This window comes from Stegodyphus dumicola, chromosome 2 (genome assembly GCF_044657685.1).
Source record: "Stegodyphus dumicola isolate Sdum_Otavi_A_Nest chromosome 2, ASM4465768v1".
NCBI classification, from domain to species: Eukaryota; Metazoa; Arthropoda; class Arachnida; order Araneae; family Eresidae; genus Stegodyphus; species Stegodyphus dumicola.
The window spans coordinates 153858385-153871805 of NC_140769.1; the positions used below are offsets into that span (position 1 = coordinate 153858385).

Here is a 13421-nt window from a genome sequence, read left to right on the forward strand (position 1 = left end):
TTACATGCTTTTAGTTAAAAGTAAAAATTTAATTTTTAGCTGTTATAATATTCTTGGCGATACCGGGGTAAATTACTATGGATGTGGAATTTAAAATTTTGACGAATTTTTGCGGCATTTTACAGATTAATTTGTAAACGTTGATTTTAATATTAGGAAGCATGGAAAATCTAAAAGGAAATGGTAATTCAAAAATAATTTTTTTTTTCAGAAATTCTTGATAATAAACATCGCATATAGGGGGAAAAAATGATGCGCATGACAAAGTAGTGGAACAAATCTCGCCTAGATTTGTTGGATAAAAATTACTTCTGTTTACAGGTCACTCCAACAAGGTGATAAATCCGAGCTTCATTTTTACTTAGAAATTAAAAATTGTAAAAAACTCGATAACAGAGACCTGATGGTGCGATGGAAAGAGATGTTGTGTTTAAAGTTTAGTCAATCCTAGCTTATTACAAATCTAGCTATTTTTGTTTCCACTGATGCAAAGTTTATCTATATTCAAGTGATAACAAAAATAACAAGCACTTGCAACTTTGAGAGAAACATTTGTCTTGCAACAGCAAAGATAATTTTTTAGTTTGTTTCTCATTTCAGCTATTGTAACTTCTACCATAAATAACTCGGGCAATTAAATAAGAAATGAAGTTTATAAAATCACTGTATAATGATTCTGTAGAAAATTAAATGCCCATTCAAGTTCATTATTTTGAAAAGCAGGTATCCTGTGAGTTGATCGTAAAACAAAAAAAGAATTTACATTCAAAATGGAAATGGACACTAACGTACTATTTATATTAAAGGGGTTCGAACGCAGAATGACAATCGAATTTAAAAAAGGTCATAACTCTTTAACATGACTAAATTTTTAAAGGCGACTTATAATATTTTCCAGACTGAGAAATTAGATCATTGATCCATTAAACAAGCTTTACATAACGAAGAAGCATTCATTTCTTGATGGGGATAATCTGAAAGCTTTCCCCCCCTCATCAAGAAATATGATTTAGATTTTATTTTGCCCTTCTGGGCGTTTTTTTTTTTTTTTTTTTTTTTCCATTTACAGACACATACACGTTTTGAAAGCATTTGGGCTGGCGTCAATTTGGGGTAAAAATATTTAATTACAGTATATCTTTAAAATTTTCCATAGACAGTCTGTATATAAAAAAGTTTTATTCCCTACAGAAGGGGTTCCCAACCCTATGCCCGCGGGCACCATGGCACACGCCGATCGTTTAACGTGTGCCCGCCGCTGTGCGATCACCATAAAAATGCATTAGTTTTCAATAAAATTATACGTGAAAGTTTTCTCATTTTTAATGAAATAGAAATTGCGTACAACCCAGATACCACACAAAGCGAAATGCGACCGATTTTATTTATTTATTTATTTATTTTTTTATGTGTTTGTATTATTAATTCTATCATACTATAAATTCACCTTCAAAAAGTAAATGGTGCCTGCCGTCCAACAGATATTTTAGAATGTTCTCTTAGAGACAAAAAAGCTGAGAAACCTCTGCCCTACAGTGTTGCCACTGCTTTTGCAGGCTTTGAAACTGTAAAGTTTTGCAATAAAAAAATTCATCGAAGTTTTGTCAAAATATGAAATAGACAGTACAACAAATTCGAGCTTCCAGGTGCCCATGTTCGAGTGGATGGTTATGTTTATTCAAAATTTGATAACTCTAGGTACCGCTGTTTTTTTTAAAATGTCAAAAACATACAGATTCATGCGGGTTCTTCAATATTTAGTTTCTTTAAGATATAATATAGGTAAATAATATTTGGTGGCAACAATCTGAAAAGTGATACTTCCGATAGATAGTCTCGCTTGCTGAAGATAAAACTATTTTATTCCTTATTATTATTTATTACTTTATTAATAAAGCGAGCAGTGTGCTGCCACTGCTCGCTTTCAGATCGTTGAGTTACTTGATCAAAAATTCTTTAAAATTGAAGAAAAATATTTATGAAATAGATAGCAAAACAAACTCGAAATTCAAGGTTCGGGCTTCTAGGTGAACATATCCGGGTGGAGGACTAGGTTATACAGAATTTGATGACTCTAGATATCGTTGTTTTTTGACAATGCGAGAAACATATATCCATTCATGCACATTTTCATCATTTAGTTTCTTTAAATATAATACAGGCGATAATATTTGGGACCTAACCTATAGTCAGCCGAAGCTCACGAAACTCCTCGTGGGAAGGAGCGCAAGATACGCCTATAGTTGGCGACAGCCTTGAGCACCTTACAAGTGACACTGCGATTTAGCTCAGTTCCGCTCCCCCCCCCGTTTTGATGGACAGCACTTCGGGGGGGACGGGTCCGAGGGTCTGCCCCCTTTCTTCTACCAACAACCTCTCGAGAGGGCTTTTGGCTCGCCGCATATTTCGAGTGCTTAAATGCCGCACGCTGCACCTACACATTTACAAGCATCTAGGCCTTCTCCGAGAATCGAACATGAGCCCTTCGGCACGGCAGTCAGCAACTCTAACCACTATACCGGTTGGGCGTCAAAACAGCTTACGTTTTACTGTCGAACTGCGTATGCTTGATAGGTGCATGCACTACAGAAAATTTCTGAGAGAAAAACCGAATTAGTTATCACATGCTTTCATCTTCTTTGTATGATTAATACAGAGAAACGTTGATTAATACAGAATTATCTTTAATATGGAATACATATGATTAACATGGAAAATTTTGTTTAAATATGCAGAAAAAAAGTTGAGGAACTAATCTGAATCCGAAAAAAAATATTCTATGGAAAATTTATACATGGTTATTGATTTTTACTTGACAAACTTTAGAATGATGACACGTTTCAACATTCTGGATGCAAAAATAGCCGATGATACAAATAAAAAGCTGTGCAAAGCTATTTTATGTTTCTGCAATTACCGGTTTCCGTGATAAGTGTTTATGTGATTACTTGTTGCACTGGGAAAATTGTGTAAGATATTTATATTTATGTCATTAGTTGTTTTCCCACAGGAGTAAAAGTTTAAGATAAACCTCGCCATTTTAGCTAAACCTTCATGTAAGTCATTTAGTCATCAATAGGCATTTTAAAATACCTATCGCTCTAGAACCGAATAGTTAATTATTTCACCATTTCTACCATCGGTTTATTTCATTTATTATTAATATTAACTATTTTGATTACTATTAAATGATTAATTTAAAATAATTTTTAATTTTGAATGCTGTAAACTCGCCATAACTACTACTGATCACTAACATTTTAAGAATAAATCTACTGAATATAAGTAAAAAAAGGAGAAGATAACGTACAAAAAAAAAAAAAAAAAAAAAAAAAAAAAAAAAAAAAAAAGAAAACAAGGAAAAACATACAAAAACATAGGATATTTGCAGGTTTCAGCTAACAACAGATAACAGGAGATCACAAGAACGCATTTAAAATGAAAAAAATTATTTTAAATTTACAGAACTACATTAAACTTTTATAATAATAGATTTGCTTATTTACAACACACATTTGTCCATTTACATTGAATAAGAAATGAAGCGAACGTTATGCCCTGAGAGTCGGCTGCAAACTGATTAACCGAGGACGCAGTTACATATTTGCTGAAAAGGCTTTTGGTTCAAGATCAAAGAAGTATACGGTAAGAATAATAAAGTATGCACAGAATTTAGTGATACGTTAATTGTTTGTTTATGTAGATATGAAATGCGTAAGAAATTTTACTTAAAAATATTTCCTTTTCTCCCCGCCACTTCTGATACATGCACCATAGGTTAGTCTTGTTCCTTGCTTTAAATATATTCTTCTTTTTTACTATTTATATTTTTGTAAATTTCTAAAAATCCGTATTATTTTTCTGCATTGTTGTTAAAATGTGTACTGTTTTATTTAGTTATTAGCCCAAAGGAGCGTTAGCTCGAAAGAACTATAAATTTAGTTTTGGCATTTTGCGTTGATTCATTTTTCAAACTGTTGCCAACCAATATTACCGCCCTGTGTTATATTTAAAAAATTAAATAATGGAGATCCTGTATAAATGTATGTATGTTTCTTGCATTGTGATAAAACAACGATACATAGAGCCATCAGATTTTGAATAAGGTAAGCGTCCACTGAATATGGGCATCTGGAAGCCCTGATTTGGAATGTGTTTTATTATAGATTTCATTTAATAAAATTAAAAAAAAAAAAAAAAAAAAAAAATTATCTCCAGTTCGCGAAACTGTGTATCGGAAATTCTAAAGATATGCTCATTTAAAAATTATTTTGCGATATTGCTATTGAGTTGAATTTTATGGTTTGTGTGCGAAGAACGTGATATTTAATAAATAAAGGTAACACAGAAAAGGTTAAAAAAAGTCCCTTTGGACGTAATATAAAATTTGAAAGAAACCTTCAAAACCGTCTAAAAAAGTTACGCCGCTTTTGCTCTCACTCCCTCAAAAATTACGGTTACCAACTTTACGTTTCTTTTTCATTATTTACGGCAGCCATTGATATCTTTCTTATTTCATTATCCACTTACTTATCACTCATTACCATCTTATTTCATTGCATCAATATCACGTTTTTCTAAGACTTCCTTAAAGGCATATCAGGTAATCTTCATACATTAGTAAATGATATAAGATTGCTTATAGAACGGGATGTTTTAAAGCATGTCTTATAAGGAAATACGGAGATAAATTATGAAAGTATAATATTATGGGTACTAATACAACTTTTTATAGTGTAAAATAAGATTGTTTAACATTGTCAGTTTCGGATCTCAAATTTATTTTTTTTTTTTTTTTTTAACAAATTAACACGAAATTTGATTCTTGAGCCAAGTGGCAGAAAAAATCCATTTTTTTAAAACAAATTAGCAGGAAATTGCATTGTTTATTTCACCTTGAAAGTACTTCGCTTGATAAGTGAGCTCAAAAGAATTTCTCTCCGTACATTGATAAATGAGCCTAAATATACAGTAAGACGAAAAAGGAAAGTTCGCAGATTAATCTGATTATCGCCAAAATGGAATGGGAAAATCCCGCAGATTTTCCAAACGATAAACAGATGGTTCATAACTTCTGGGAAAGGAAGCGCAAACTGATAACGTTTCATCTTTTAATCTGAAATTTTAAAAGGAAGCACTATATCTGTGAATAAAACTGTGCATTTTGTTCGTAAGCTTCTTGAACGCTTTACGCCAGTAGAAATGAAACTTGCTAGCGTATGTCTCTACTACACTGCATGGAATATATTCACTTTCGTTGTTGTAGCTACTAATAATACGTGTGATTCAGTAAAGAATTCAACCACTAATGATGCATTACTAGCTATTTTTAATTTGCTCGACACGGCAGGACTGTTACTGAATGATGTGAAGAAATATGCGTGTATTGCTCAAAGCAGGTAATAATATTTAAACTTTAATATGTGTGATTATGTTTTTGAAGAATTTGATCAGAAGGTATTTTCTCCCTTCGTTCTGCCTTCCTTCGTAGTGTAACCGGTAGCACACTCGGGGCGTATTCGAGAGTCCAAGTTCGAGTCCCGGAGAGGGCATTGCTCATTCCTCGTGTTTCCTGCTTCAAAAATAAAAAATCTTAATGACGCTACAATGGTGCTCGAACTAAAAAGGTGGTGGATGATGATTTCTCACCACCAGGATTTGGCTATAGGGTCTCCTAATTTCCATCAGCCCTTTAAAAAGGGAGAACGTGTAAGGTAAGTAAGTAAGTAAGTACGTAAGTAAGTAAGTAAGTTTTGGCTTCCCTGTTCCGGAAACTAAATCCCACTACAGGTCTACTTCTCCTTTGGGCACTTCGTGGAAGTTCAACCTCCACTATTACCCTCCAAGGGAGCAGCGCACCACCTGGATATGACACCAGGCAGCACCGGTCGTCTAATGCTCCTACCAGTCGCTTGGGCGAGCCCGTCGCAGCGGGACATTACCCAGCGACCCCGGGGAAGACCCCCGGGTTACTAGAACCACGCAGCGCTAGGACATGCCAGACTCCGAGGCCGGCCAATAGGTGACCTTTTCCAGAGCCTTCAGAACCACCAAGTTCATAAATTTTATACCCCCGTGGCCGAGACTGCCTAGGTACAGATCCTAGCCAGTAGCTTCGCAGAGTTCTCTACGTCGACCCCGGGGGGGGGGAAGAACGAGTAAGGTATTTTTTCTCTTCTTTCTGCATTTCTTTGTGGTGTAACGGTACCACACTCGGCGCGTATTCGAGAGGTCCAGGTTCGAGTCCCGGCGAAGGCATTGATCATTTCTCGTGTCCCCTGCTTCAAAAAAGTTCTAATGACTCTACGACTTTAGTATGTGTGAGTTATAGTTTTGAAAAAAGAATATAGAAAATTTGTTCAGTATAGCATATCCTAGACTAATAACAGACTAGAAATTCTTTTGTTAATGGAAATGTTTCGGTCAGAAACTTTTTAAAAATACAAGTTAGCTTACATCCTTAGACATAAAAAGGTTTAACAAAGTACAATGGAATAAAAAATACAGTTTCGATTGGCTGCGGAGATAATTCTGTAATTCATAAGAAACTACGCTGTCTTCTAAATGTTCATAAACAAATTTAAAACATAGACTTTGACACCAAACATAGTTACACGAATTACGTAATTTCTCGCTTAAACTTTCAGAAAATGTAAGAATTTATGTAATGATTAGATGTGTTTTCGTATTAAGGCTAGTTCATGAGGATTGCTTCTTCTGCGAGCATTATTTTTACCTTAAAATGTTTTGTTTTTGAAAAATTTAAAAATAACTTAAAAGATATTATCAGTACTGGTATTCAGGGATTAATTTTTAAAATTAGAAGTGCAAGAGCTCTATGGAAGACTGTCAGGAAAGAAGAAAATAAATAAATAAATAAATAAAATGATTAGTAATATAATTAATAATTAATTATTAAAATTTGATTATTAATGAGAAGAATAATTAAACAATTAATAGTAAAGTGTAATTAAATGCAAAGAGATAATTAAAAATATAAGTTATTAAATAAATCGTAAATAATTAAGTTTTAAAATAAAATAGTGGACATTATTACGTATTTCCAGCCAGCGTCATTCTGACTAGAGGGCGCTGCGTTCGTCCTAATAGTCAGTGGCAGGCAGGATACTAAAGGTGTAAGACGTGGAAGGCAGAGATGCCTAATAATATATCTAATTGATTGAAATTTTCGTATATTTTCTTGTAAATAAATGTTGTTATTGTTAACAAAACCTCTTATTATCTCTTGGATGCACCTTTAGTCTCACAGAACCATTAGATGCAAAATTGGTGCATCTTGTCCGCGAATGTGGAATACCGGAAGTAATTAGTCATCATTACTGGATTGTAGTTCTGAGAGGTTTGGATACTGTACGTACGCTTTTGGATACGTAACATTGCATACTGGACTGTGGAGGTAAGATCTTTTGAACTCACAAATTCTGAGTTAATATGGATAAGCTTTCGAAAATAATTGAAAAAAGAAGTAACGTTCGCGCTAGTGTTACTAAACTAGTTAAAAGAGTGCAGAAGCTTGATGAAGCCGTCGAAGGCGTAAGTTCATTATCAGAACTACTGGAACTATTAGAAACGAAAGAACAGATCTTGAAAAGCCATGATTTAGAGGTGGAAGCACTCATAGACGATCCGGAAAAATTTAAAGGTGAATTAAAAGCTTCGGAAGAATACGATGACAAAATATTGTTAGCTAAGATTAAACTAAAAAGCAAAATTAAAGAATTAGCAGCAGAAAATGTTCAGCGGACTTCTTCAGTTCTTAACACATCTAGTGTTTCGGAAAACACCGCTACGGCTTTAAAATTACCAAAGTTAGAAATTTCGCGATTCTATGGTGATTCTGGCAAATTTATGGAATTCTTAAACTGTTTTGATAGCGCAATCGGTTCAAACAATTCACTTACGAAAATTGAAAAATTCCAATATTTAAAATCTCTTCTTTCTGGTCCTGCATATAACGTTGTTTCGGGTTTTGAATTAAATGAGAAAAACTATGACTCATGTCTTGAGCTTTTAAAACAAAGATATGGTAGAACTGATTTTATTATAAATTCTTATATGACTAAATTATTAAGCTTAGAACCCGTGAGAAGTTCGTCTAATGTTAAGGGTTTGCGTAAATTATACGATGAAATAGAAGTTAATATAAGAAATTTGCGTTCATTAAATGTAACGGAGGGTTCATATGGGCATTTATTGAATCCGATATTATTGAAGTTGCTACCACAAGATTTGGTGTTAGATTTTCACCGAAAACGAAACAGGGAAGTGAAGTGTGAGGTTTCGGAAATTATTACGTTTTTGAGGAATGAAGTCGAATCTAGGGAAATTTCTGAAACTGTGATGAGCCCCCTAAAAAGTTACGAAACAAAACGATCCTTTTCCCAAAATTATCAAAGTGGTCAAACTTATCAGAAAAACTATTCAAAGCCTAAAAATATATCAACCGCTTCAGCGTTAAATGCACAAATAAAAAATGTTTGTTTATTCTGTGACGGTCATCACGATTCCGTAAGTTGTAAAAAATTGGATGTAGAACAAAAAATAAATAAGCTTAGGACTGAAGCTAGATGCTGGTGTTGTTTCCAGAAATATCACAGGTCTCGCGTATGCAGGGCAAAAATATCGTGTAAAATTGTTTAAGCAATTTTCATCATGAGTCAGTGTGTAGAAAAAATAAACCCGTTAATGTTAAGACGAAAGGTTGTGAGAAGCAAGTGGAAAGCGAAACTGTTTTGAATGACTCACAATCTAAATCTAATAAAAACGCCGAGAATATTTCTGTGTCTCATAGTAATATATGTACCAAAAATAAGCCCTTTTTACAAACATGTACAGTTTTAGCCTGTTCGGATAAAAATTCAGTCTTAACTAATGTTATTTTAGACAATGGTAGTCATCGAAGTTTTATTTCATCTCGATTAGTTAAGGAATTAAAGTTAAAGCCAATACGCTACGAAAGAATAGCTATTTTCGCTTTCGGAGACAAAATAGCACGTGAGAAGGAATACGGTATCGTTTCATTAACGTTGCGCAATAGGGATCAAAGTTCGAAATCGTACGAGTTAGAAGCTGTCATAACGGATTATATATCTAATTTGTCCTTGAAAATTCCTGATGTATCTATTCGCAATGCGTTGAAGGAAAGAGGTTTACCTTTGGCTGATTCATTTTCTGGCGACTGTCAGACGAAAATACTTATCGGATGCGATTCATTTTGGGATATTGTTTATGACCAGAGAGTAAAGTTAAATGAAAACATTACTGCGATAAATTCTTGTTTCGGTCGGTTACTAGCGGGAGTGGAAGGAAGTAATAAATTAACTAATAATTATGAAAATGTATGTTTAGTCATGGACTCTTCTTCCATTTTGTGCGATTTAAAAAAATTTTGGGAAATAGAAGAATTTCAGTCAGACAAACAAAACTTTTCTGAATGGGACAATCAGTTGATTGAAAAATTTGAAAATTCTCTGGAATTTAATGGGGAAAGGTACGTTTGTAGATTGATGTGGAAGGAAATCTTGGGACCTGCAGTTGGGTTGAATTCTAATTATGAGGTTGTGAAAAAGCGTTTTGATTCGTTAAAGCACAAACTAAATAAAAATCAGGAAATTTATGACCAGTATAAACAAATTATATCGGATCAGTTAGAATGTCAGATTATGGGAAAATGTGTTAATGAAGATAAAAATTCAGGATATTATATGCCCCACAGAGCGGTAATTAGGGATGACAAGGAAACAACTCGAGTTAGAATTGTTTATGACTGTAGCAGTAAGGCTAATGAAAATAATAAATCTCTTAATGAGTCTCTAGAATCAGGAGTAAATCTTTATGCAAATTTATTGGACATAATTCTTAAATTTCGAGAATATCAAGTTGCATTTTGCGGAGATTTAGAGAAAGCTTTTCTTATGATAGAGATTGCGGAGGAAGATAGAAAATACCTTAAATTTTTGTGGTTTCCCGAAGAGGTAGGCGATTCAACCGAAACTCTCCATTTAAATCGTCTCCCATTTGGTTTAACTACTTCGCCATTTTCCTTGGCTTGCGTTTTGAAATTTCACATTAAGAAATTTAAGGAACATCATCCAAAATGTTATGACATGTTAAATTCTTTTCTTTATGTTGATGATCTCTGCTATGGAGCCAATACCGTTCAAGATGCTTATCATTTAACTTCTACGGCAATAGAGATATTAAAAGCAGCGGGATTTCAATTGAGGAAATTAAAAACTAATTGTCCGGAATTGTATAAACTTTGGAATGAAAACGGATATGAGGAAAATACTGACTTCGGGCAAGGAACAGGTTTCTTGGGATTGAAGAGGGATCCGATTGAGGATAAAATTAAATTAGATTTAAGAGATGTTAGGGATTCCATTGATGCTAGAATCACCAAGCGTCATGTTTTGAGAGTTATTTCAAAGATATTTGATCCATGTGGACTCATTAGTCCCTTTGTAATCACTGTGAAAATTCTTCTGCAAGAGATGTGGGAACGTGGTCTACAATGGGATGAAGATTTGCCAAGTGACCTCCAAAATAAATGGAAAACCTGGTGTTCTGAACTTTGTGAACTTGAATCAGTATCTATTGAAAGAAGGTTTTTTGAAAGTGTAGAAATAAGTGAAGTTTCTCTTCATGTGTTTTGTGACGCCAGTCCCAAGGCATATGGGGCTGTTGCGTTCCTAAGGTACGTGAATTACAATGGCCAAATCAAAGTGAGCTTTATAATGTCAAAAAGTAAAGTTGCTCCTTTAAAAACTTTGACTCTTGCAAGATTAGAGTTAATGGCAGCTCTCCTCGCTGCACGTTTAGGAAATTATTTACAAGGTCTATTTCCTAATTTCGCGAAACAAATTTTCTTTTGGAGCGACTCTCAAATCGTCCTTCATTGGTTGAAAGGATCTTCTAAACAATGGAAACCATTTGTCGCCAACAGAGTAGCTCAAGTGCAGTCGCTGACTCTACCAGAGTGTTGGAACCATTGCAGTGGCTCCGACAATCCCGCAGACCTTACTACTAGAGGAGAATCGGCTAGGAGGATTCTTACAAGTTCTCTGTGGTGGTCAGGCCCTGTTTGGTTGTCTAAACCACTTCACTCGTGGCCTCTTAAAGAATCGCTACAACATTTTAATGACATCTGTGATGAACGCGTTATAGTGAAAGAGCGACGGACTGCACTGGTTAATTCCATGGTAACCAGTTCAGCTAATGGAAACTTACCTATGTCGTCGTTACTGGACGTTAATGACTTCAGCGAATTAAGTAGATTACTGCGTGTTACTGCTTGGATTAAAAGGTTTGTGCACAATTCTAAACCTAATTCTACAAAATTAAATGGACCTATATGTGCTCCAGAACTCGAGCAAGCTTTGCGTTTTTGGATCAAAGCTACTCAATTCAAACATTATAGTACAGAAGTTACCCAACTTCTTTCTAAAGGAACTATCGATAAGAGTTCACGCATATTTAATTTGAATCCTGAACTTGATGATAATAACTTACTTTGTTTAAAGGGACGTTTACAGTTTTCAAGTAACGATATGCGAGCCAAACATCCTTGGCTTCTTCCATCTAATGATAAATTTGTGGAACTACTTATCTGTGATTCTCATACTAAAATGTGCCATTTAGGTGTTGATGCAACTTTAACACATTTACGAGAACAATTCTGGATTGTTAAAGGTCGTCAATTTGTGAAAAAAGTGTTAAATAACTGTCTGATTTGTAGACGATTCAGAGTGAAATCTGGAATGCAGGTGGTTGCCCCTTTACCGCCTGATAGAATTCAAGAGCATCCACCATTTGATGTATGCGGTGTGGATTTTGCCGGACCATTTTTTATTCGTGATTTTAATTCAAAGTGTTATTTACTTATATTCAGCTGTGCAGTGACAAGAGATATCCACTTAGAAGTAGTTCTTAACATAAGTGCTGATTCCTTTTTGTTAGAATTCCGACGATTTGTTTCTCGTCGAGGATTATGTTCCACTATATATTCTGATAACGCCAAAGCTTTTAAAAAAGCAAATAGTGAATTGAAAAAATGGTGGAATCAGATAGATAATGATCAAGTTAAAAATTTGTTTGCTTCTAAAGGTATAGTTTGGAATTTTATAGTTGAAAAAAGTCCATGGTGGGGAGGTTTCTGGGAGAGACAGATACGGACGGTTAAAACCTGCTTAAAGAAAATTGTTGGACGATCCTCTCTTTCTTTGAAGGAATTGGAAACTGTTTTTTCGGAAATTGAAGCTCTGGTTAATTCCAGGCCTATCACGGATCTGTACAACGAACCCTCAGAACCCTCTCCACTCACCCCATCTCATTTTCTTATTAGTAAAAGATTGGTGTCTTTACATGTAATAAAACATAAAAATGAAAATTTAAATGTTAATAGGAATTCTTTGGTAAAGAAATATAAATATCAGCAAACACTTTTGAATCACTTCTGGAACAGGTGGAGAAAGGAATATTTACTTAATCTAAGATCAGCTTATATTTCTCCACAACCAGGTAAAATAGTTTCATTTAAAGTGAATGATATTGTTTTGATTAATGATGAGCGTTATCCTAGAAATATGTGGATGATGGGAAAAATTTTAGAGCTATATCCAGGAAGAGATGGAAAAGTTCGTTCTCTTCTTATTCAGACTCCTAAAGGACAAATAAAACGCTCAGTACAACTTGTGTATAATTTGGAAATTAATCCTTAATTGTGTTAGTTTAATTGAGTTGCAACCTGTTAATGTTCTATCTGTGTATTAATTATAGTTTAATTGTGCTTATATTTTAATGCTTGATATTTGAACAATTTTCTTTGGAAGTTAAAAGTGTAATTGGTTTTTGTATGTTAAGTCACTGAATAATTTTGAAGCTTTGTATTTGATATAATATGCTATTTATATTTTTATTCTTGTAATTTTAAATGGTTCCTGAATGTAAATTTAGTTGAAATTCAATGCTAAGTGAACTCAAGTGAGTTCAGGTGGGGAGTATTACGTATTTCCAGCCAGCGTCATTCTGACTAGAGGGCGCTGCGTTCGTCCTAATAGTCACTGGCAGGCAGGATACTAAAGGTGTAAGACGTGGAAGGCAGAGATGCCTAATAATATATCTAATTGATTGAAATTTTCGTATATTTTCTTGTAAATAAATGTTGTTATTGTTAACAAAACCTCTTATTATCTCTTGGATGCACCTTTAGTCTCACAGAACCATTAGATGCAAAAGACATTGACTTACTGGGCATTTCGGCTGGAATTGCAATTTCATACAAAAAATAAGAAATATCTCAAACAGTTCCTGGTTTAATTTTAAGCTCAATGAAAGAAATGAAGACCATCCTTTTTTCCAGGAAACCAATGAAAAACGGTAAAAGCGTTAAAGCGTCACTG

At 34.2% G+C, this 13421-nt stretch overlaps 1 protein-coding gene across 3 annotated transcripts in view; it reads left to right on the forward strand.

Annotated features, from left to right (window-relative positions):
• Positions 1-5083: 5083 nt before the first annotated feature.
• The window catches only part of LOC118199482 (techylectin-5A-like), a 30983-nt gene continuing 22645 nt past the window's right edge, over positions 5084-13421 (forward strand). Inside the window, exon 1 of one of the 3 annotated variants that reach the window (XM_085811312.1) lies at positions 5084-5399. In XM_085811312.1, coding sequence (XP_085667438.1) covers positions 5203-5399 — 197 coding nt within the window. In that variant the 5' untranslated portion in view covers positions 5084-5202. Of the gene's footprint in view, positions 5400-5592; positions 5715-13421 lie in introns of those variants that run through there. The other 2 variants (XM_035371356.2, XM_085811311.1) reach the window with 2 other exon arrangements.